Source organism: Cnephaeus nilssonii (assembly GCF_951640355.1).
Source record: "Cnephaeus nilssonii genome assembly, chromosome: 14".
In the NCBI taxonomy this organism is placed as follows: Eukaryota; Metazoa; Chordata; class Mammalia; order Chiroptera; family Vespertilionidae; genus Cnephaeus; species Cnephaeus nilssonii.
In genome coordinates, this window is record NC_137085.1 from 32,806,769 (window position 1) to 32,833,297 (window position 26,529).

General features: G+C 43.3%; 1 protein-coding gene across 2 annotated transcripts in view; it reads right to left on the minus strand.

Annotated features, from left to right (window-relative positions):
- Positions 1 to 18,338, minus strand: part of NTRK2 (neurotrophic receptor tyrosine kinase 2) — a gene marked incomplete at its 3' end in the record, with an annotated part of 314,958 nt that extends 296,620 nt beyond the window's left edge. Inside the window, exons 1-4 of one of the 2 annotated variants that reach the window (XM_079790908.1) lie at positions 18,150 to 18,338; positions 17,511 to 17,630; positions 16,915 to 17,214; positions 15,957 to 16,526 (exon numbers count right to left, since the gene is read on the minus strand). In XM_079790908.1, coding sequence (XP_079647034.1) covers positions 15,957 to 16,165 — 209 coding nt within the window. In that variant the 5' untranslated portion in view covers positions 16,166 to 16,526; positions 16,915 to 17,214; positions 17,511 to 17,630; positions 18,150 to 18,338. The remainder of the gene's footprint in view (positions 1 to 15,956; positions 16,527 to 16,914; positions 17,215 to 17,510; positions 17,631 to 18,149) is intronic. The other variant, XM_079790909.1, reaches the window with a different exon arrangement.
- Positions 18,339 to 26,529: the final 8,191 nt, after the last annotated feature.

Sequence of the window (26,529 nt, forward strand, 5' to 3'; positions counted from 1 at the left end):
TATAAACATAGTGCATCATGTAAACATAAATAAATGGATGTTATTTATCTCAAGGAAGAATTTTTTTGGGGGTTATTCAACACAATCTGTTCACCTATATACTTCCCTACTCTATTTTTAAGAGCCCTCCCAGTTTCCTATGTCTATCAGTTGTTTTATGATCAGTTTTCCAAACAAGTAGCAAGATGTACAATAGTGCTATTACTATAAATATAAAGAAAGCCCAGCAAACATTCATAGAATCAGCCCATGTGTGCACCTCGATTGCAAAGGCACAAAAGGACATGCATCAGATGGCACCTGCCACGCTATCTTTTTATACCTGATGTCTGCCATTCTTTGAGAAAAAATGAACAGTCTCTACCATCCATACTGCAAGAAGGATAAATCACATCTGAAATCTCACACCAGAATCGCTTTTTAAGTGAAGCATCATAAATGCAGTCCTAGGGAAAACTGCAATCGATCCACAGGGATATCCATTATTAGCTATTACACAACGGAAAAGGCACAACTCCTTCTCATTAGACCGATTTGTTTGCTGGAATCAGATGTCCCTGGAATGATTCTTTTCCCCCAGATTCACCTCTGTTGTTGAGCCAGCCAGCCTGTTGTGTACCTCTCATCTGCTTGCCCTCATCCTCATCTCTTCCCTGCACCTCCTCCTTGTTGGATACAGAATCAGCTGGCTCATCAAAGCTTTGTCTTTCTTCCTCTCCAGCTATGCTGTGTCTCTATAATGAATTGATTTCTTACTGCATATGAACTAATGCTGTGCTATTTAATTCCATAAAAGTTATTTATTTAAAGAAACATCTTAACTCAATGACTTTGAAAAAGTCAAGTCTAGAAATTTGCATAGTGGCGACCCAAACAACTATTAGTAAATACTCTTACTTGGACCTCTAAATGATAGATTTGTAGAGAGGTGTGGGTGTGGGTATATCCACATGTATGTGTATAATGTGGGGATCTAGGACACTGTACTGGGTGTCAGGAAAGAGCAGTAAGCAAGATCCACATAGTCCCTGCCTTCATGTATTTTATATTCTAACTAGAAGCCTGGTGCACGAAATTTGTGCACTTGGGGAGGGGGGTGTCCCTCAGCCTGGCCTGCACCCTCTCGCAATCCATGAGCCTCAGGAGATGTCCAACTGACAGTCCAACATCCTTAAGGCGGCAGTCTGACATCCTTAGCACTGCTGTTGAGATGGGAGAGGCTTCCGCCACCACCGCTGCACTCGCCAGCCATGAGCCCAGCTCAGGGCTTCTGGCTGAGCAGCACTTCTCCTGTGGGAGCACACTGACCACCAGGGGGCAGCTCCTGCACTGAGCGTCTGCCCCCTGGTGGTCAGTGCACATCATAGCAACTGGTCATTCTGCCGTTGGGTTGATTTGCATATTAGCCTTTTATTATATAGGATGGTGTCTATAGACAGGTAGCCAGCAGTGCATTTATAATGTTAAGTTACCTATGCTGGGATTGGGGAATGCATGGGGGTATAAGATATATGAGCACATGGTGAAGACACAGCCCAGAGGTAGGGAGGCCAAGGAAGTTAGCCAGAGACAGAAGTCAAAGAAACAGTGCTCCAGGAAGAGAAGATGGCCAGCGAGAAGCCTGGGAGATGAGTGACAGCGTAGCTCAGTAGATGCATTGAAAGCTCAGGGTGGCTGTATCATCTCACTGAACAAAGGGAGAGACACAAAATGAGGCTAGAGGTTTGAATTTGAGGATACAGGGCTTTAAATACTTGTTAAGACTTGTTTAAATATATAAATGTAGTGATATCTTAATTTAAAACAGCAATATAATGTGGGTGGAGCTAGGAAAGCAATTCCTAAATTCATACGGAAAAATTATCATGCAAAACTAATCCTAAAAATTCTGAATTAAGAGACTGGTGAGTAAGATTAATACTTCAAGTAGAAAAAAATAATAATAACATGATCCTATATAATTTTATTAACCAATGTAACCCTAGTAAATTCAATAAAAATTACAATAATAATAATATGAAGCTTTAGGAGACAAAACGTTTAGTGCTGGCATGCATACAGACTGATTATCAGACTAGGATCAATTCTAAAATAGGCCCAAGTACAAAGGTGATCTTTGTATATAAACATATTTTATTTTAATTTAGTGAGTAAAAGGTTGAATTATATACTCAATGGTATCAAGAGACCTGATTGGCTGATTATCTATATTGGAAAAATAATAAAATAATTTTAATATAGTAAATATAATAATACAATAAAACGCCTTATATTTTTAAAAACCCAGATATAGTAAAGTTTTAAATACAAAAGCATGAAATAGTAATAGTAAAAGAAAATATGAGATTTATTTCATACTCTTAGAGAAGGGAAGACTCTTCTTAACCACATTTACAACATAAGAGCCATAAAAGAAATAATAAATTTTGCTTTCAAAAGTGTAATTCTATGTTACAAGAAAAAGAAAATGAGGATGAAGAAAAGGCGGAGGAGGAGGAGGAGGAAATACTATAATCAGCATCAGAAGATAAGCAAAACATTAGGGGAAGTATAAACATTCTCATTGTTAAACAGATTTTATGGCTGAAAAGTCCACTAATCCAATAGAAATAGGAAAGAGCTAAGGGATATGATAACATAGTTCACTGAAAAAGAAATACAAATGACTTACTTACACACAAAAAGACTTTCAATCTGGATCAGAATTACAGAATTATGAAGTAAAACAATGGTGAGATACTATTTCCCAGGAAGATGATTGGCAAAGGTCAAAGGTTTGATAACAAATAGTATTGGCTTAGCAGCAGAAAAACAGGTGCTTCCGGTTTGGGTGGGAGGATAAAATGATGTGGTCTTCTTGCAAGACATCTTGGCAATATCTATCAAAATCACAAATGTCTTGCAAATGTCCCTGCAATTCAAATTCTAGAAAGTTTATCTACAGATAAAATCATGCATGTGTAGATAAACTTGCACAAAAGGTTGTTTAAAAGGAGGTTGGGCAAATATAGTTGATTCATTCAATGGATTACTTTACTGCCTGGCTGTGAAAATAAAAGGTTAGGTATATATGCTGATAGAGAAACATTTTTAAGATACATTGTTAAGTAAAAACAAACAAACAAACAAAAAAACAAGATGCAGATCAGTGAGCATAGTTAAAGGTGAAAATGGAAGGAATATATATGTATGTATATGCCCTCATTGTGTACAAACAGAAAAAGACAGATATGTACTCATTTATGTGAGTAGACTGTTTCTGGAGGCAGACACAGAAACTAAAGTCAAAGCTGCTACTGGATATGAGGCAGAGGGATTGTTGGGTTAGTTAAAGGGAGACTACTTTTCATGATACACTCTTTTGTACCCACCGGCATTTCTTATCATGTTCAAATATTACTTTAAAAAATACTTACTAATTAAAAATGCCATGCAATGAAAATGCATTTCAGAGGAAATATGTACAAAATCACTTTAAAGAATCTGACAAGCCTCCCAGGCTTGAGCAAAACTTGGCTAAAGGCACTCCAAAGAAAGAAGGTGTCAATCAGAATTGGTGCTGGGCCCTGGGAATAAAGGGGAAAAACAGGAGTGTCCATCCAGGGGACTCAGGTCTGGGCCAAAGTACTTCAAGTTCTGCATTCCCTTTGTGAAGGCGCTCCAATTACGGAGATGGATGCCTCGGGCAAGCTTAGCTTAATTTCATTTAACATTTTAAATGCAGAATTAAGTGCCCTTGCTCTAATTCCAAGATCACCAAGCAAGCTTCCAGTTATAATTTGTGCGCCTTCATAGATCTGGTGCAAAAGCAATTGTAATGCTGATCTGTGTATTTGAGTCCACGTGACAGTTATATGTCTTATTACATAGCAATATGCTCAAAATGGGTTTTAATTTTTAAACTAAAAAACAAAATGAAATCAACTTTGAATTTATTTTAAGAAATGAGAAGGCCACTGGGCAATTAGAAACAGTGATATGATAAAATCGGCATTTTTGAAAGACCACTCCAGCACAGTATGGCATATGAATAGAGAAGGGGCAAGACTGAGAGTTAGGATGCCAAGTAAGAAGGTTGAAGCATTTTAGGCAAAAAGGATGGTAAAATGAATTATTGTTTTTGCTTACATAAGTACTGTTTTTATGTTAATTTTCCCTCCCAGACTGCAAGCTTGGTAAGAAGAAAAGGCCAGATCAGTCTTTCCACCATCATATCCTAAGCATTTAGCAGGACACAGAGCAGACCCCAGAATATCTGTTGAATGAATGATGAAAGAATGAATGAGGGCAGCAGAAATAAAAAGAACTGAACACATTTTAAAAATTTGGGAATTTATGAAAATGAATGTGGAAGACATGATACTTAGATTAATACAGGGCTTTGGGATGATGATGAATTTAATTTGGAAATGTCAAGGGTGACACATGTTCAGTAGGCAGTTGGGCATATGAGCCCAAAGGTCCTCCTGATCATGGACGGAAACATAGATCAAGACATCATTAGAATACAAAAGGCAACAGAAGTAGTGGATGAGGGTACACAGCCCAAGGACAGCCCAGGAAGAGCAGCCCTAGGAAAGAAACCCATGGGACATCCCTAGGGCAGTGGTCGGCAAACTCATTAGTCAGCAGAGCCAAATATCAACAGTACAACGATTGAAATTTCTTTTGAGAGCCAAATTTTTTAAACTTAAACTTCTTCTAACGCCACTTCTTCAAAATAGACTCGCCCAGGCTGTGGTATTTTGTGGAAGAGCCACACTCAAGGGGCCAAAGAGCCGCATCTGGCTCGCGAGCCACAGTTTGCCGACCCAGGGCCTAGGGGAGGAGTGGAGAAAAGAGTGCCCACAAGTAAGACTAAAAAGCAGCAGCCGGAGAAACTGGAGGAGACAAGGAAAGTACAGTTGCACTGAAGGAAAAGGATGCTTCAAGAGAGGGAGTGAGAAGGGAGGCCAAGTTCTACTAAGCAAATAAGAGAAGGACAGAAAAATATGCCTTGGATTTAGCCCAAGGTCTTTGGAACTGGTGGTGGAAAACAAGTTCAATGAAGCTGTGGATTAAGATGAGATTAGGAGCTGAGGAAATAGACATAATGAATACAGATCAGTCTTCTAAGATCAAGCTTTGAAGGGAGAGGGGAGAGGGCAAGGACTAACGAGGGATGGAAGGAAAGGGAGGAAACATTGCTAAAGGAAAAGTTGTCCTGCTTAGATTCTGATGTTTACAAGGGGAAGAGACTGAAAATAGAGATGAGAGGGAAGTCGCTGATGAAGGAAAGTTTAAGAGGATGGGCTCTGTAATAGAGGTGGAGTGACTGGCTTCTACCACGAAGTGCTCTAGCCCTTCTATCGTAACCAAAGGGGAAGGTGTGTTTCAGATGCAGGAAGCTTGCTCCAAATGGAATATGAGCAAACCAGGACACAAGAATGTCAAAAATTGTTAAGAGAGAAATAACACTCAGCTGGGTTCCTGCCATCATAGGAAGTGGGGTTTGGGGATTGCTCACATCCAGTCTACACATCTACGCCTCCCACTGTTAAACAGTGAAAACCATGCACATTTGGGAGAAGCACCCTTTATAAATGTTCCCATGTTTCCCAGGAGCTGAAACAATCATGATGTAAATGGGGGTTTAATCCTCAAGTTCACAGACATCCTTATCACAGTATATTAAAATTAGATGTTTGCTCAACTGTTTCTCCCACTAGATATAGGCTACTCTACTCAGAGGCTCCTCGCCTCACTTCCTTGTTTGTTTGTAGCACCCCAGTGTCCTCCCTAAGCACTAGTGGAACTGAACTAATGTTTGCAGGAAGTTTGAATTCGATATCAGGCAGCCCACTGGAAATATGTGATAAACTCTTCCAGCCAGCGGGAAAAGAAGGCTTGATGAGCAGAAAGATGAGACTTGATTTCGGTGTAAGCTCCTGCTTTGAGGGTCAGGAAAGGTGGAGACTGGCCAAAGAGGCAAGCCAATTAGAAATCCATCTAGAGCACCATCCACAGAAGTGGCCCCCAAGTGGGCTGATCAGACATGAACATGTGGATTCATTGATACAATTGCTGAAAGTGGAGGGAGACAGTACATGGGAAGAAAATGATCTCTAAGGAAGAAAATACAAGTTTGTTTTGATTAGTGGGAAACCCAGGAGGCAGGGAGCCCGTGACCTGCAAAGCCATCCAACTTGAACTGCAGAGTTGGACTTAAAGAAATCTCACCCATCAGATTTCTATTGCTTAAGCCACCAGAGAACTGGAGTAACTCTGGGTGGGAGGAGGCAAGGGTGAATTCCAGGACAGAAAAGGAAACATTAGTGCCCATGGCTGACTGATTCAGAACCACACAGCCTTTCAGGGGTTAGCATCCATCCAAGATTCAACCTGCCGATTTCAAGATAAGGAAGCTCAGGCTGGTGAGATTAAATGGCTCACCCGGGATCCCAGGTTCTGATACTGTGGGAGAGTAGATGTGAACCCCACATCCCAACACCCCACTCAGGTCCCTCTCAGGTTCCTGTGCTTTTCTGTCTGTGTGTTAACCTTATCAAGCCAGGTTCAGTGGGAATGATGGTGGTCGGCCCAGGTCATGCAACCAAAGATTTCTTCACAATCTGCTAAAGGGGCTTTGCAGCTAGATGCCTATGTGCGTGTGTGTGTGTGTGTGTGTGTGTGTGTGTGTGTGTGAGTGTGTTTTGGGGGAAGTGAAGAGGGGCCTAAGAAACACCACCGGAAACAGAGGGAGAAGACTAAAGAGTGACAACAAAGAAAGGCTAAATGCAGGAGTGCAAGGTAAACATGCCAGGAGCAAAATCTCCCATGACACTCTTGAGTTTGGGGTGGTGGCACCAGCGTTCTGAAGTCAAACTGGGAGCAGACCACAAGGAGTGCTGTGGTTTGGATTGGGTTAGGTTAGTTTTTTTTGGAGAGAGGTGCCTGTTTTTGTATCAAACCTTACCAGAGATCTTAGAGACCACACGTCAAGCTTTGGCTCCCCACTCCCCACCCCTGCACACACATCGCACAGATGAGTAAGCCAAGGGAAGCAAGCTGTCCCAGTGAGCAACAGTCAGAGAAGCAGTACCAGGCGCCCTCTGCCACCACGCAGCAAGGGACTCTGGGGCACATGAAACAGAAACAACTTCTTTTGACAAAAATGAGAATGTAGAAGAGCCTATCTTTTTAGATTGCACCATATTTCAGAGGTCAAAACCCAAAATTCCATTGTCTTTGGGGTTAAATTACACTACTGTAGAGTTCAAAAATCCATCAGTGATCATGTAAATTTTTGTTCATGTTGAGAATTGATCAAAGAGGACAATGCAATGGGCCTCTGAGAAGCCAGTACGAACATTCACCTACTTCAAGTACGAACATTCACCTACTTCACTCAGAGAATACCTCCCATCAGGTCCTCAGGGAGAGACATCCAGAATGATGAAAACAAAATTAAAAGTCTGGGTGGGGATGTAACGCACAGCACGGTGACTATCCTATATAATAAATGTGTAGTATGCAAATTGTTCCCTCGACCAGGAGGTCATCCAGGAGTTCGACCAGGGGGTGGGGCCGGCCGGGGGAAGGAAGGGAGTACCTGGCCGGCAGCCAGCAGTCGCTAGGGACCCTACCAGTGCACAAATTTCATGCACTGGGCCTCTAGTTGCTAATAATACTGTATTGTAATATATGTTGGAAAGTTGGTAAAAGAGTAAATCAAAAAAAGTGCTCATCACAAGAAAAATATTATGACTATGTGAGGTGATGTTACCTAGACTTATTGTGGTGAGCATTTCCCAATATACAGTGCAAATATCAGATCATGATTTTGTACACCTGAAGCTGATATGTCAATTATATGTCATTTTTTTAAAAGTCTGGATAGTTTAAGGAAGTAAACCCTAAATTATTAGGAAAATTTTACAATTCAAGATAATTAAGTATGAAAGAGCCACACCCAGTGGAGTCGTATACATATGTTTATATATTCATAGACACCCTGTACACACAAATAGAATTCTGATGTGTGTGTGTGTGTGTGTGTGTGTATCCAGAGAACTTCTGAAATATGGAAATTACAGGAAAGGGTGTGGTGCTAAATCTACAATGAAAAACAGGGGTCTTTTGAAGGTTTGAAAAGTACAGATTGGTAGTTACAAAATGGTCACATGGATATAAAGTACAGCAAAAATATAGTCAATTATCTATAACTAGAGGCCCAGTGCATGAAATTTGTGCATGGGGAGGGGGGGTCCCTCAGCCCAGCCTGCACCCTCTCCAATCTGGGGCCCCTCAAGGGATGTCTGACTGCCCGTTTAGGCCTGATCCAGGTACAATCAGGCCTAAACGGGCAGTCAGACATCCCTCTCACAATCCAGGACTGCTGGCTCCCAACTGCTTGCCTGCTTGCCTTCCTGATTGCCCCTAACTGCTTCTGCCTGCCAGCCTGATCACCCCCTAACCACTCCCCTGACAGCCTGATTGATGCCTAACTGCTCCCCTGACAGCCTGATTGCCCCTAACTGCCCTCCCCTGCAGGCCTGGTCCCCCCCTCTACTGCTCTCCCTTGCAGGCCTGGATCCCCCGCAACTGCCCTTCCCTGCAGGCCCGGTCACCCCCAACTTCCCTCCTCTGCTGGCCTGGTCACCCCTACCTGCCCTCCCCTGCAGGCTTGATCACCCCCAACTGCCCTCCCTTGCAGGCCTGGTCCCTCCCAACTGCCCTCCCCTGCTGGCATGATCGCCCACAACTGCCCTCCCTTGCAGACCTGGTCCCTCCCAACTGCCCTCCCCTGCTGGCCATCTTGTCGTGGCCATCTTGTGTCCACATGGGGGCAGCCATCTTGTGTGTTGGAGTGATGGTCAATTTGCATATTACTCTTTTATTAGATAGGATAATAAAAGGTAATATGCTAATTAGACTGGACGTCTTCCGGACGTCCTTCCTGACAAAGCCAGGGCCAGAGGGAAGCCAGCCTGGGTCCTGGGTGCCTGCTGGCAGCCGGAGGAGGGAAGCCTGGGTCCCGGGTGCCGGAGGGAAGCCAGTGCCGGCAGCTGGGGGAAGGAAGGCCTACTCTTGCACAAATTTTCATGCATCAGGCCTCTAGTATTATAATAACTATGTATGGTGCCAGGGAACTCTAAATGGTGTGTGATTATTAACATTTTTATTCCATACCAGAAGATGCCATATTCCCAAGGGCACGCAAATCCTTATCTTCTAATATAACCCATGGTGACAGCGGAGATGATGATGAAGGGCAAAGACATGAAGCATAGTCCACCTCCCCACTGCCATGCTGTTTAACTTGTGAATATTTATTTGAATCTTTACACTTTTCTTAAAACTGCCCGTTCTCTGGGGCCCAGATTTGGGCAAATGGGGCTGAGCAGACAAAGCCCTAAGCCAGATACTGGATGGGACTCTAATCCAAACTCCACTCTGCTTGACCGGAGAACCGATCAACATGAGTCCCTCCGAGGCCATCAAGACCTTCCCACTGACTTCAGTGCAAGGTTTTAAACCTAAATAAGCAGATGCCTATAAAGTGCCTTTCAGGTCCCTGGGGAGAAGCCTTGCCTGAAACCAAAGGTACATCTCAGAGGTGTGTTCTTTCCAGGAAAGGCTTCGTGCAGGCCACGGACAGCACCCATAATGGTGGCAGAATACATTCTGGATGTGCATCAATAACCCTTAAGCTTGCCCACTGGCTCAGCCATTGATCTCCGCCATCAACCTTGGGGCAATGAGAAGTCAGGGGGAAAAGAAGGCAGGAGAGAATAAGTATTCTCCAGCCACAGGTCTTGCATGGGTGCTAAGGCTGACTTTGTATAAAGGGCTGTGGGTTCCTCCACTTACATACCTGATTGTAACAGAGACTCCAAGAGCAGCAGCCTCCACTGCTCTGTCTGCTCTGCCCTCCGTCCAACCCCAACCTGCCAACATGGTCCAGCAGGCACAGGTTAGCATCCCTCATTGCTACCAACTCAGAAAGGCTCTCCTTTGCAGCTCAACTTTTGTGTGTGAATTGCCTAGTGAAGAGGAAGACTTGAGATTTTTTTTAAAACACAGTAAATTAAAAAAAAAAGTATTTATTTCTGTGAAGATAAGATCATTGCTTTGGGATGAGTAGCTCAAGCACCTTTTAATTGCTTTGTCTTTAGTAGAGACGTGTTTTCACAGACTTAGCCCGACTAAGCCTGTCTTCATATCTCTGATGCTTCTAAAACGGTGGGCTGGCATCAGCGTAAGTCCCGGGACACACAACAGCGGGGAGGCTCCCTAAAGTAAAGGCCATGGCATTTTCTCTGCCTGCTAGGAAAGGGAGTTCTAGCTCCCACCATGTTTTTAATGCATCATGGCCTTACTGACTTCACTGACCTGGTGCATGCAGAGGGGGCTGGAACAGACCATTTCTAAAGCCCCTTCGCTTCCTGTGGTCCTGATTCTAAGTGACCCTGAGACCTTGGACCCATCAGGCCAGCACTAACATGCCAACAGCCTTAGCAGCAGATCATATTTGAAAAGACACGGGAGAAGATTTGACTTTGGGTGGTGGGCACACAGCGCGAGGTACAGATCTTGTAACATAGAAACCCACACCTGAAACCAACATGATCATGTTAACCAATGTCACCCCAATAAGTGTAATTAATTAATTAGCTAATTAATTAAATTTAAAAAGACACAGTTTGGGGAACTCAGAGCAGACATTGAAAACAGGCACATGTAACAGATGACACCCAAGATCCTCAGACTCTCACACCGCCAGGCTCTGACCACCCCACACCATTCTTGACCTCAACGCTGATGTACAAACCTCAGAACTTCAGAGCCAGGAGAAACTTGTCTGATCACCGACTCCAAAGCCCTCAGTTTACATCTGACAAGCTCAGGCCAAGAGACATTAAGGGGCTATTTCCAGACCAGGTAACACCTAACTCCAGTTTTCTATCTCAAACAGGGTTTTGTGAAACATGTAAACTTCATACCTATGCATCATATTTCTTCCTAGATTTATATCACTCACAACCATTCACTCCTTCATCTCCCAGATCAATATTTATGACTTCCCAGTCCTTTGGGCATCCCAGAGAGCAAAGTAAGTGGTGAGAAGACACCTGATCATGTGGGATCATTGCCTTTCTTAATGGAAATCAATCAGCAAACAAATGGAGAGCTAAAATTATCAGGCCACTGTGGGACTCCGGTCTCTGTGCCACCTGCGGGGGGAGGATTTGTGTTTTAAACTCACTAGACCAAGTAGTTTATGAAAATGATTAATCAGATATTAATAATCCAAAGTTGAGAGTTTTATTTTCTTCTTTTCTCTCATACATCAAACAAGTAAAAAGTCTGCACTGCCTAAATAATCTCTCCCACAAAAAATCATTCCATTGATTTATAGATATCAAGAGGAACAAAAATTTGGCACTGCTCCAAAGGGCAGCAGGTTCAGTGCCACATTTTACCATATAGTTTTTTACCCTATCAGAAACTCTCCAGAGAATTGGTAAACCTAGTCTAGGAAAAATGCCAGTGTATAATATTCAACCATGGTCTGCAAATGTTTCTTTCTCTACAGGCAAGGTAAGCAATGAGTTAAAAGTAGAGGCACTCGCTTAGTACTAAAGGCAAAAGAAAAAGAAAAAGGGAAAAAAAGAAATTCTATTTCCTTTCCCAGCTAAACAAAAACTCTAGGTTTTATGCTCCTATGACCTAGATATAGTCAAAGAGATCATACAGAATGTTCCCAGGGAGAAAGAGACCTCAACTCTTAGCTGTTCAGCCAACTTTTCAGCTTAGAAAATGTCTTTACAGGGGAATGCTGAAACAGAAAGAAGCAGAGGTTTATGGGATAAAAACAGTGGCAGATCTAAAACAAAGCTAAACTCAGTACTGTGGAGTTGTGACCACACTATTGTAACTTCCCATTACTTGTTCATAATAACGTATAACCCAGGCTTTTCTCTTAACTCCAATGCTCTGAATTCCCATAAGGAAATATCACTTTTCGGAGAAGAAAAAAAAATCAAATACATTTTCCTGGATAGTCGATGAGAGGGAGAGGGGGAGGTGGAAGAAAGTAGGGTCAGAAGGGTCATGGGGCTTTTCAGTTGTTTGACCCAATGTAATAAAAACCTCCATAATTCAGAGATGGAAGGTATGAAACTCAGAATTCAACATTGTTGTGCTGAGCTGAATTCTGAAAATATCTTCACTATGAAGACAGCAGGTTTTCAACAAGAGCTTGCAAGCTGTATTAAATAATGAATGACATAAATTAGCCTGCCTTATTTATTAACAAGCCCAGTGTGGCCTATGTAACCACACTCAAAACTTACTCCGAGGTTCTTAAATGCATATAAAGCACAATTCAAGCTTGGAGGGGCTGAGAAGTAAATATCAGAGTCATAAAAAACTGATGCCTTTCACTGAATCCTTGTAAATGCCAGAACTTTTATTTAGTACAATTAATTGCAATGGAAAAGCTTACTAAGGTGAGAGGGCCAAAATCAATGTATTAATGACATAACATTACAGTCGCTTAACCAAGCCAGCAATAAATTGCACATAGAAGCTCTGGCGGCAGAAACTGCAAATTCTATTTGTGCTGTACTGCAAGGAAAAATATTACACTTGTCTCCAAATATTAACCCCAAATCAGAGAACATCACACAAGAAATTGAGAAAAAGGTCATCATTGGTCTTCATTAAAATATAGACAATATAAAAATGCATTCCCTTTCACAAAAATGTGAATATATTTAACACCACTGAGTGGTACAGTAAGAAATAATTAAGATGGCAAATTTTGTATTATACGTTTTTGACCACAATAAAACTAAAATACCTGACCTATTTTAACCATGCCTTTTACCACTTACGTGAGACAAAACTTGTCCTTTGCAATGCATTTTGGCACCTGATAAAAATGAGACTTAAATGGCCAGTTACATAATTCCAACAACAGGCTTTACTCTTGAATTCCACTTATATGTGACAATGGTATTATTTTTAAGCTGAATTTAGTATAGCTTCGGTAAAACCATAACCAAATAACAAAAGTGGGCACTTCTCAGCAGTGTGATGATAGACAAATGTAATGCATATCTATAGACAGAGAGATGTAGATCTAGATGTAGACCATGTTAGTGAGTAAAGAGTATGAGACACAGACACAGGGATGGAGAGATTTTTCATAAAATAAAGTCAAACACTGACTCTCAAAACAAAATGTCAGCTTGACTTAAAATACGCATGTAGAAACAAAAATAAACTTATCTCTTATTTAATCAATACATATATTTTTTAAATGTTCTACCATGACCTTTATCTGAATTCTAAAAGGCACAGTGGTTATATTTTCCCCCAATGTATAGTTACTAAAAGATATACTATTTTTAAACGATACAGTCAACTGTTGCTTCAGTTTATTTACTTATATTATTCCTACTTTTTTTAATGGGGACATGTAAGTTTAGCTAAGCACCATTAAACCAGAACTTTGAAACATGTTATTTTAGGAATACCCTTGGGACTAATAACAAGTTTTTTTAAAAAGTGTAATTTGGTTCCAACTGTAGCTGGTACCTACTGGCCAAGAATTGAAAAGCTGTTCAAGCAAATATTAATATGTAAGAAAAAGAACACAGATGGTGAGAGTGAAACAAGCTCATCCACTGATGTCATTTTGATATCAAAACAGCAGAATTCAAAATGATGATGCTAAGTGCTTTCTAAACAAGAATTTCGATACATTTTACAGATAAGAACACCTGGGGCTCAGACTGGCTGGGCTCAGTCAAAGCTGAGGGACAGAGCAGGGAACATATTTTTTCCCATTGGCCAGTCTAATTCCCCATCCTAAACATTTATGCATTGATACCTCTCAATTATCTTAATTTCAACAAATTTTCAAACCAAAGGATAAAAAACAAGAGTAGAAATTAGGAGTGCCATTATTGAATGAGTAACTGTGACAAGTGCTTTGGTAAATATAACCAAAAAAAATCCATTTTTAAAAGCCTGAAAATAGGAATCTGCCATTGGATATAAAAACAGCAACAAGAGCAATTATGAGGACTAGTATAAGAAAGCTCTGCTCAAATCTATTGATTTCCTCTATCTCAGGCAGCTGAGGACACTAAGATTTAAAATCACATTTTAAATTTAAAAAGAGTTTTAGTGTCCTTTTCTCTGATTGTGATTTTAAAAATATTAAAGTGAAAAAACATGTTAAGATGAAAAATGACTAGCCTTATCTCATTTTCTCCCTCTTTAGGTTATCTGTTGCCTAAGACAGAATTTTAAAAACAACAATAAAACAACATCTCACTGTACAAAGGCACTCCCCCTGACCTTAAAATAGTCTGAAGAGCTCTGAATTCTCTATGGCTCTCTCCATCTGACTACTGACACCCCATCTCATGTAAGAGACACATCCGGACAAAAGGCCACAGACACTCTGACCAGCGTGGTGAGCTTGGACCAGCCCAGCCTAGGGCCGGCCCAGGGTCAGCATGGCCAGGGCCCTACCTCAGGCCCTGACTGCTGCTATCCTGGCAAAAAAAAAAAAAAAAGATTGAGAGCCGAGCATCCTGGATCCAGCCTGACAGTTGGCTGCTCCCTGCACATCTCAGTACTGCTAGGCCAGCATGTTTCCCCTCTGTTCTGTTGTCACTTCCTTCTGCCTGAGCCTTATAACAAGAACATCCCCAGTAGAACAAACAGAGACCAGGAAGGTCTCTTACTTACATGAAGGAAAAAACAGGTTATCTCGGTCACACCTTGGCAGAAACAGGGTGTGCGTTTTCTGGGGGGGGGGGGGGGGGCGGAAATATGCATGCGCACTCGACAACCGGAAGGCCACAGCCCAAGCCCTACTTTCAGGGCTGCCTATCTTAGTCCCAAACACGTAAGAGAAACCTAGAGAAACTTTGCATTACAGCCCTCTCCATGGATGAATAAAATCTCATGTTAATGGATTAAATGGCAATGCTGGGGAGGGGGAACACCTCTAGGAGAGTTGATAGGAGAAGCTGGAGGAAGGACTGGTGGACGCCTACTTGCTAATGTATTTGTCACAAGGCATAGAAAGAGGAGACAGAAATGCACAATCCTGCTTCTCCATCAGATCAGAACAAGCTCAAATATTGCCAGGGTCCTAGGGTCCCATGCTAAAGGCAGCATTCATCTGAGGACTACACACGGCTTTAGCATCCAACCATGTCCTGGGAAATTATTCAGTGGACAATTAAAATGTATCATCCACATGGTCTTAAAATTACATCTCTGAGAAGTCAACTCCAAATTAAATCAGACCAGGCTCTTAGGCTTCCAACGATCACATTTTCCCTTTTGAGCAAGTGCTTTTCAACACTCAGAACTTCTCCCCTTACAGATCATGTTCAAGGCCATCTCTGGATGCAATCTCCTAAGTAAAACCTCGATGTATAAAATGAAAAGGGACATGGGTCAACTCCAAACCTCAGAGAAAGATGTTAGGGGGGGAGACTCTAACCCCCTTCAACAAATTTTAAAAAGTTAATTATCTTAACCTCCTTTCCAGTAAATATTACTAGAACTCCTCCTAACACAACATACACATAGCATCTCATGACACAAAAATGTTCAAAACTAAGTTATTGCATATGGAAAACCTAAAGCACACCCAGCAAGACTTTGAAATATAAAGTGCATATAGAATGCCTTCCCACAAGTCTGTCACTCACGTATACTATATTTAAAACTTATTTTAAACTGTCACACTTCTCCCCGTGTTATCAGCCCCAGGCCAGTGAAACAGACAGGTAACTGACAGGTGGCCCCCAGCCCTGCATGTTCATCTCTGACTTCTCCCCAGACTTGAGACAACATTCATGCCCAGGATAGACTCGCCTGGCCAGCCAGGGCTGCAGGGGCCAGGAGAGAAAAAAGAAGGGAGAACACCAGGAACTCACATTTCGGTGATGTTCTCAGGGTCTATGGTGTTATCCAACCTCGGAAATGCCATGATGCCAGGAATAGGGTCGCTGCACCAGATCCTGGAGGCGCTGCATTTGCACGACGTGGGACAGGCGAGAGCGGCCCTCCAGAAGCCCACAACCAGCCAGCAGAAGCCCCAGAGCCGTGCCATGGCGGGTCCATGCCACCTCGTCCAGGACGACATAGCTAGCCGCCTGTGCCAGCCCCAGTCAGCCTGAGTACGTGTCCCTGCGCTGCACCGGCCGGCCTCCGCTGCCCGAGCTGGGCGGTCTTTGCCGCGCTCGCTGCTCTCTCTGCTCGGTGTTGGTTGCGGCCCGCACAGCCCAGCGCGTCCGGGGCTGAGCGTATCCTGGCGGGCAGCACCGTTCACAGTGGCAGAGGCATCTCCGGCCTCCTCACAGGGGGCGCTACCGCCGCTAGGAGCTCCGCTGTGGCCGCCGCAGCATGGCCCGGCGCGCCGGGCACCAGCCCGCGGTGCTCCGGGGACTCTCTGGGACGCAGGCTCCTTGCTAGACACGCACTGAGATCCCAGACGCACCTCGGGGCTGAGGACAAACAGACACGGGTAAGACTGAGCGCAGGACCCCAGACACGAAGAATTGAGGCACTCTCCTTTGGGGCTCGCGTCACCCCCACCCCAACCCCAGCCAAGAGACGGTGGAAAGATGAGTGCCCAGCTCCCCACCCCAGAAATAAACTTGCCCCTCGATGGCACTGATGCCTCTTTCCAAGTCTGAGGTTGAGGGAGGGAAGCTAGGGCAAGGGTCCCTGAGAATGGATTCCATGGCACAGGCCACGAGAAGGACCCTTTAAAAAGGGGACGAAGAGAGACTGCCGCTGCAACGGCTTGGAGACGGGGCCCCAATGATGCTGCAGAATCCGCCACCGCTGCTGGGTGCAGGGGGCGCGGGCAGGTGGTGCGGCACGTCCCACCTGGGGAGCCGCCTCAGCCTCCCCGAGGGGGGACAGTGAGGGCCGAAACTACGAAGGGCACTGTCCGCGCTGCTCACCCGGCTCCGGCGCCTACCGCCTGCCGGCGGCGCCTGGGTCCAGGCTTCTCCTGCCGCCGAGCACTGAGCGCAGAGAGCGCAAGCGAAGGAGCGAGCGAGACTCCTGCTCCAACCCAATTCCGGGAGCCACCGCCGCCGCTGCTGCTGCCTCCGCCTCTGCTACTGCTGGCGAAGTGACGTGAGGGCTGACGCAGAGCAGGGGCAGAAACTCCAGAAAATTAGTCTGAAATCCAAAAACACACACGCTCATACACACACAAACCCATAATACCCTCCAGACAAAAGCAACAAGGAGGGGAGGGGAATCTGGGGGCGAGCGGGGAGGAGGGAGGCATCGGTGCCACTGGCCAGAAGCAGACAGCAGCAGCATGTGGGAGTTCACACACGCGCACAGACGCGCACACGCACACATCCAGGCTGTGTAGACGCGTGCGCGCGTGCGTGCGTGCGTGTGTGTGTGTGTGTGTGTCCCTGAGAGCGTGTGTGTGCGTGTATGTGCGCGCATTTAGATCCCGGTACCTCTGCGATGGACCGTTCCGCCGCTCGACGCCTCCCAGTTCCTAATGCACACCGCGGTCTCTTCTACAATCGCACTGGAGGCTGTCTCCCTTTTTGAAATGGAAACCCGGTTCGGTTCAGCTGTGAAAAATACGCCGCTTCTTATTACAGGAGTCTTCCCTCCCCGCTGCGTTCTCCTTTCCCACCCTGCCTAAAAGGGAGGGCGAGCTATCCTAAAAATAAATAAATATTGTAAACACCAAAACGTGTTCGGCATCGGTAACCAAGGATGACCGCCCCCATTCGGGGACATCTATTTGGGAACCCTGGTGGGTTTGGAGGGTCTTCCTGTTGGTGCTTTTGTAGAGGGAGGGGAGTCTCCAAACGCAACTCTAGCTCTCTAAGTGGGTCTTTTCCCTGCGGTTTTCTGGCATCACACTCCCGGGAAATAGAGACATGTGAGGGGAAGGGAGCGCGCCTGACTCGTATTGGGTTCCCTAAATGCGCGGCAGCAACCCTGGCCTGTCCGATGTGTGGCGCCGCGTCATTTTCTCTCACCCGTCAGCCTGGCAGGATGCAACCCTTCCCAGATCGTAACCTCACTCCCCGCGATGCCCACCCCGACTCGGGGCACCCAAAGCCCTTGCTCCCCTGCCGTACCTTGTGCGTTTTCCTATGAGCGCGAGTGTGCGCAAACGCGTGCCCTGCGCCCGCGCTACCGAGAGCACGACAGGCATCCAGCTACCAAGAAGCCCGGCAGGACCAAAGCCTCAGGGTCTCACTAAAGACAAACAAGGCGATCCGGGAGGGTCGGGTGACAAACCATAACGGCTCTGTGGGCTCAGTTAAATGATGGCTGCGATCGCTGTGGGGCATTTGCAAGCCTGGTCTGTGAATCCGTCCTCCCTTTTGCGGCTCAGAGAGGCTGTTTTTCCGCAGTCATTTAAAAGGCACTGGGAAAATGCACCGCAGTGCCAGACACTTCCGAGGGCTCTGGTGCCCCCGCGCGGGGAGAGAGCGCCCAGCACGCTGGAAAGCACAAACCCAGGGCCACGGCCTAGGCGGGCACTGCTCTGGGCGGGCCCAGGCGCCAGATGCGCAACCTGCGGAACCTCCAACGCCTGCGCGCCCTTGTCCAGCTGAGTGAAAGGCGGGCAGCTCACCGCGCCAGTAAGGGCGACCGGATGGGATCTCATCCAAACAATAAGAATGATCACCCATCTGCCCACAGAGGCTGGGTGAGAGAATCGAAAATATACGAACGTCCAGGTAAATGCTTTAATCTCCATGACGTTTTAAATATTACAAAGGAACAGAAAGCATCTAGTGGGGTTTTTATATAGATCCCCAGCGATGAGTGTAACCACACACACACACACACACACACACACACACACACACAATCTCGATGCAGGGCCGGAAGAAAAGGCCAGCAGGTCTGTCTCTCTCCACCATCACTGGATTGTGACACCTATTGGGTGCTGAAAGGCCAGGCTGAAGTTCATTTCTCTGCTCAGCCACCAGCTCCTGCTGGGTGAGGACATGCCAAGGAAGGGAAGCAAAGGGCAAAAACGTCTTGGTCCAGGTCACACAGTAACACTCTTCTGCCTGTCTTGCCGATGTCCTTAATGGAGATGCCCCTACAGGACACCTGGGGGGAGGGTGTGTGCATAATTGCCCACATCTCTCTCACACAACCCCCTCCCACCCCATTTTTCTCAGAAATGGCCCTTTGTGTCCTACTGGCCACAAAGTGACAATACAACATCAAGATTCTAATTATGTTAGAATATTTTTAGAATTTGTATTATAATATATACTACTGTTAGATTCTAAATATACCTCCATCAAATATCTTCCATATAAAATTAAAACTGGCAGCCCTAACCGGTTTGGCTCAGTGGATAGAGTGTTGGCCTCAGATTGAAGGGTCCCGGGTTCGATTCAGGTCAAGGGCATGTACCTTGGTTTTGGGCACATCCCCAGAAGGGGGTGTGCAGGAGGCAGCTGATTGATGTTTCTCTCTCATCAATGTTTCTGATTCTCTATCACTCTCCCTTCCTCTCTGTAAAAAATCAACAAAATATATATATTTTTAAATTAGAACTGGCAGACCCACTTCTAATTACCCTTCACCTGCTCGGTTTTTTCTATAGTCCTTACCATTTTTAACAGATCATTTACTTACTTATTATATGTAATGTTTACTATATTTCTCCTAGTGGAAGGCAAACTCCTTGAAGGCAGGAGTACTTTTGTTCTTTGCTATATCTCAAGGACATAGTAAGTATTAAAGTGTGTGTGCGTGTGTGTGTGTGTGTGTGTGTGTGTGTGATGAACGAAGTGAAACAAACTAGCTTTGAGATTCCTCAAACAGGCCCTCTTCACTCTCACATTCTTAACCTCTAACATTACAAGTCCCTCTGAACAATTAATTCCCTCTGGACACTCCACAATATCTGAATCCTCCCTGTGCTGAGAGTCTGCATAGCACTTCTTAAAGCCTTACTTCCTGCTTCCTCTGGTAGCCAGGTATAGTCTAGTACTGGGCCAGCGAGGGCCTCCCTCTTATTCATGCTGGTAACTCAAGATTAGCATGCACAGTGCCTAAAACACACTTGGCAATCAATAAACGTTTCTTGACTGATAAAATGATCGATCTAACTCAATTCTAAGAACTACAAGATATTGCACAGAGATTTCTGGAATTCTCAGGCAGGAGATGATGAACATTTTTTCAGATGGACAAAATTAAATAGAAGTAATTTCCCCAGATCACATGAACTCTTCACAGCAAAGGTGGAGACTGAGTGTTGCGACTCTTGCCTGTCCTGGACCATGCTGTGTCTAGAACAACATTTCTCAAGCTTTTTTTTTTTTTTTTTTACCATGATCCACAGCATAAAATTCCTTTCATATCACAATCCAAGGCACACATACATACGTACATTTAACTTAAAAGAAGTTTCACAAAACAAAACTTACTCTTAATACATGAAATACACTAATTTTTATTTTCTATTTTATACCATTTTATTTGTAATGCTTGTAATAACCCAATACATTGATTTTAACATCCAGTGCTGGGTTGTGAAAACAAAGGCACTGCCAGCTTCTACCTCTGACTAAGATGGAGTGATAGGGAACAGATTTACTTCCAACCAAATCATCAATCCCAAAAGGATTAAAGGGAACGGGGTTAAAGCAAAATTCAAAAGAGAAATTAAAAACACTACATAACACAATGTACACTTGTATGTCAGTTGTACCTCAATAAAGCTGGGTGGGGGGGGAAGACATTAAACATTTTTTAAAGAACTTATGGGATGCTACTAAAGCATCTTAAAATTTTTAGGAAGAATTTTATAACTCAAATACCTGTGTTAGAAAAGTGTCTATAACCAGTGACCTCAGCTTCTACCTTAAGAAACCGGAAAACAAAGAGCAAATTAAACACAAATTAAACAGGAGAGAGGAAATAATGAAGATAAGAGTGGAAAACAATGCAATGGAAAACAGAAAAGTAAGAGAAACCATCAATGAAGCCAAAAGCTGATTCTCTGAAAGACAAATGAATTTAATAAAACTTTACCCAGACTGACCAGGAATGAATAAGGAAAGACACAAATTATCAATAACAGGAATGACGGCAATGAAAACATTAGAGAACTTATGGATATTGAATAAATAATAAGGTAATATTATAAATTTGACAACTTAAATGAAATGAATGCATTCCTTGAGAGATACAAGCTTAAAATATCACTATAGAAGAAATAGCCTGAATAGTTCTGCATCTATTTCAGAAATTGAATAATTAGTTAGAAGCCTTTCCCTAGCCCTGGCTGGCATTGCTAAATGGTTAGAGCATCACCCCATGAGCCCAAGGGTCATGGGTTTGATTCCAGTCAAGAGCACATAACTGGGTTGTAGGTTCCTTGCCGTGGTTGGGGCTCATGCGGGAGGCAACCAATTGACGTGGCTCTCTCACATCAATGTTTCTCTCTCTCCTATCTCTTCTTCCTCCTCTCTCCCACTCTCTCTAAAATCAATGGAAAAAATATCCTCCAGTGAGGATTAACAACAACAAAAACCATTCCCATAAAGAAAACTCCAGGCCCCAATGGATTCAATGGTGAATTCTACAAAACGTTTAAGGAAAAATAATACCAGAAAATAGTAACAGATTATTATCAGAAAAATAAAGAGGAAGGAACACTTTCTAACTCATTCTATGAGGCCATCATTGCCTTGATTCCAAAATCATACCAAGACATTACAAGAGAATCAAACAACAAAGCAGTAGCCCTCATAATGCTAAAATTCTAAACAAAATCTCAGCAAATGATCTCCAACAAAACATCAGACATTCAAAAACACCATAATCAAATGAGGTTTATCCCAAGAATGCTATTTTACTTTAATATTTGAAGATCAATCAATTTACCATATTTATAAACTAAAAATAAAAAATTATACAATCATCTCAAAAGACACAGAAAAGGTCAGTTTAATCAAATTCAACATCTACTTCGGAGACTTCTCAGAAAATTAGAAATAAAATGGAATGTCCTTGACCAATAAATAGAATCTTAAAACAAACAAACAAACAAAAAATGACAGCTAACATAATGCTTAATGTGGAAAACGCAATGCTTTTCCCCAAATATCACTAAGGAGATAAGGGTATCCACTTTCACCAATTCTCCAGCATTGCATTGGAGATTCTAGTCAGTATACTAAGTCAAGAAATAGAAATAAAGGACAATGGTATCAGTGACCAAAATGGAAGCACCCCAACAGAAAAGAGGATCCAGGGGGGGCAGAAGCAGGCTGAACCAGTGATTGCTTTCTTGCTGCTATGTCAGTCTTCCCTGTAGCCAGTCCACCCTCAGCAATGCTGCAGCACAGAATGACCTTATCTGATCCCAGAAGCAGCAGCCCGCTGGCTTCCTTTGCTTTTGGGCTTTTAACACAGTTATGGGGCTGGCTGTAGGGATCAGATTACCTCTGTACTGCCTGGGCTACATTGGACATCTTATTAGAGAATGCCAATGAGCTTCTTGTTAAGTTAACCTTTCCTCCTCCTTCATCTTTTCATTCTGGATATGATTTTCTTTGCAGAAAGGAACGTGTTCCAAGTATTTCATTTTGGATTTCAGTAGCTACTGGAGAAAGAGAGAAGGAGAAGAAGAAAAAGAAGAAGAAGAAGAAGAAGAAGAAGAAGAAGAAGAAGAAGAAGAAGAAGAAGAAGAAGAAGAAGGAGGAGGAGGAGGAGGAGGAGGAGGAGGAGGAGGAGGAGGAGGAGGAGGAGGAGGAGGAGGAGGAGGAGGAGAAGGAGAAGGAGAAGGAGAAGGAGAAGGAGAAGGAGAAGGAGAAGGAGAAGGAGAAGAAGAAGAAGAAGAAGAAGAAGAAGAAGAAGAAGAGGAGGAGGAGGAGGAGGAGGAGGAGGAGGAGGAGGAGGGAGAGGAAGGGGAAGGAGGAGAGGGAGGGAGAGGGGTGGGGGGAGGGGAGGAGGGGGTGGGGGAGGGGGAGGGAATGGGGAAGGGAAGGGGGAGAGATGGAGAAGAAGGAGGTTCAAAAAGGGAAGGAGGGGGAGGAGGAGGGGGAGGAGGGAGAAACTCTACTCTTCTTAATATCTACCTATGAGTGAAACACATGTAAACTCTTGCTAGAGTTTGGCATAGCTCTTGGTATAAAAAAGATATTTTCCCTTTTCTTATTTTCATAAGAACACTGAGAAGAGGTCATCATAGCTTAGCCCAAGACTCCTTTCATCTGAGGGCCCTAAGCCAGCCTCCTCCCAGCACATATGGTCTCTACCTCCTTCTACATCCCTTGTACTTTCCTAGGAACTTTGCTCTATAGCCAAAACCTGCATGTGGGACCTAGCCTACACGTATTTAGCAGCAACTCAAGATGAGTAAAGCCAAATTTTAAAACAAATTAAAACATAGCACACACACAAAAAAAAACACCCTTCCACTTATTTTTAATCTCTTCCCTTCTCTCATTATCCTTCTTGATTACTATTTATTTTTCAATATTTCTCAGCAACACAAGCAGGTTTGTTTCTGCTCTGTTTCCGATCACTTTTCTCCAGACAACCATGGGGAGTGAAGCAGACATAAGACTGCCATCTTGTGTCCAAGACAGTTATCATTGTTTCTTTTGAAATCAAATGTGATTTGTGGGATTTGAGAGAAGAAGGCCTTGGAGTCCAGGTCTGATTCCTCTGACCTAGGTTTTCCCAGAAGCTTTATAAATTTCCTATCCTTTGGCTTTTCTTTTTGGCTTTCTCTCTCCAGGATCTCATGAGTCATCTTTTTGTTGAAAGCCTTTTTTTTTTTTTTTCCAAAAGACTCCTATGCTTTTATGATTGAACTCAGTGGCCCATCTCAGGACACTGGTCACTTAGTAACTAAGGCATATCAGGTCATTTAAAACCAAAGACCTTGTGGGTCTTCTCCATATCCTACCATCATCTCTACATTGGAAACTGATTACTCATGAATGGTGCACTGCATGCCAGGTGGCTAAAGGTCCTATGGGGACCTCATCAAAAGTAAAAACGTTTTGCCCTGGCCAGTGTGGCTCAGTTGGTTAAGCGATGTCCCATACACCAAAAGGTGGCCAGTTTGATGCCAGCTCAGGGCACATGCCTGGGTTATGGGCTTGATTCCCAGTAGGTGTTGTGCAGGAGGCAGCAATCAGTGCTTCTCTCTCACATTGCTATTTCTCTCTCTCCCTCTCCTTTCCTCTTTCTCTAAAATTAATAAAAACATTAAAAAGAAAAGTAAAAATGCTTGTTCTGTGAAAAATCCTGTTAAGAGGATGAAGAGACAAATTACAGAGTGAAAGAATGTATTTGCAAACCGCATAGCCAATAAAGGGATTTATATCTAGACTACACAAAAAAACCTCAAAACTTAACATGAAAAACCACACACAATCCAATCAAAAAATGAGCCCAGATATGAGCAGATATTTTACGAATGAGGAAATATAGATAATTAATGATTTTAAAATCATTAACTATTAGAAAAATGCAAATTAAAATTACAATGAAGGTACCACTACATAGTTTTCTGAATTGCTAAAAAAAAATTTTTTTAAATAATGACAACATTAAATGCTGGCAAGGATATGAAAAATCTGGGCCATTCATTCCATGCTGGTGCAGCCACTCTGGAATATAGTTTTGTAGTTTCTTCTGAAACTAGAAATGCACTTACCATATGACCCAGCAACTGCACTTGGAGTATTTATTCCAGAGAAATTAAAGTCTATGTTCACACAAAAACTTGTACATGAACATTCACAGCAGCTTTATGCATAATAACCAAAATTGGGAATAGCCCTAATTTCTTCAATGTGTGAATAGTTAAACAAACTGTGACATATTCATACCATGAAGTACTACTCAGAAATAAAAAAGGATGAAGTACATCTATACACAACAATTTGGATGGACCTCAAGGGAATTATTTGAGTTACAAAATGTCAATCTCAAAGGGTTAAATACTACATGATTCCATTTATATTATTCTCAAAATAAGATATATAATAGAGGTGGAGAAAGATTAGTTATTGCCAAGGGTTAGGGATTGGCAGGGGGGGAATGTTAGAGTGTGGGTGTAGCTATAAAGGGTAAGCATGAAGGAGCCTTGTGGTGTTAGCTTAGTTCTGCATCTTGATTATGAATGGTAGTTACATGAAGCTACATGTGTGATATAATTGCATGCAACTACACACACACACACACACACACACATACACACACAAATAAGTACAGGTATAACTGGTAAAATCTAAATTAGCCTATAGACTGTACCAATACCAATGTCCTGGTTTTGATATTGTTCTATAGTTCTATAGAATATCAACATCGGAGGAGGCCAGGTAAAGGGGTTCATGGAACTTCCCTGCACATTTCTTTGCAATTTCTTCTGAGTCTGAAATTATTTCAAAATAAGAGGGTTTTTTTAATTCACAAATTTCAGCATATTAATCACAATTAATAATATACCATTTATGCTCTACCTTGCAATGGAACACAACACAGTATCCGCCATTGCACCTGAACTGAACACCGAGGTTCTTCTCCTTCCCTCCAAACTGGATTGCACCTAGTCAACCTCATACAGTGGCTTTCACAATTACTTACTAATCCAATGTAATAAGAAGAAACTAAATCAAATATCTCAGGAACAAAAGGGCCTTTGTTATTCCCCAAAATCCCATCCGCTCAGGATTTTCCCTCCTGTTGAGTGAACTGTGAGTCACCTGCCTTGAAGATTAGCTGATGAATAATGAGTGCTCACAAAGATAGTGGAGTGAGTGCCTCAATGTATTAGCCAAAACAAGCCAACTGCTCTAAGAAACAACCCCCAATTTCAAGTGGCCTAACAATATAAAAGTTTATTTCTCACTATGCAAAGTCCAAAGGAAATAAACCTGATTGGATGAATCTCCTCACATGGTGACTCAGGGATCCAGGCTCCTTCATGCTATGTCTAGTCTATCTTCAATACAAGTTTGCTCTGGCAGCACTCCACTGCAACTAGCAGTGAAGAGAGGGAATATATTGAATGGGACAGGATGCTTTCCAGGTCAGCTCTGGAGCAACATGCATTGCTTCCTCCAGCCCTAATGACAGGGCCCCACCTAGAAGCAGGTAGGCTCAGAAATGTAGTTTAGCAGAGTGCCCAGGAGAGGAAATGGTTTGAAGAGCATAAAGCAAGTCTCTGCCACACCAACCTTTCTAGAGGCACTTTTCCTGAAAGCGGAAATCAACTGTTAAAAGACTGAAGAGGAGATGGGATGGGAAACATGGGACTGAAGTGGCCAGAGTGTGAGACACAGAAGATTGCGTGGAAGCTCTATTTTCAGGAACTACCAGCAAACCATAACTTGTTGGCATTCAGGAGGATCCTGAAATTTCTACATGGTTGAAAATCGCTCTCACAGCTCCCGGGGTGTGATCATATGTTTTGCCAGTTGTTTTTCTTGTTCCTTACACTAATATTATCCTGCATGG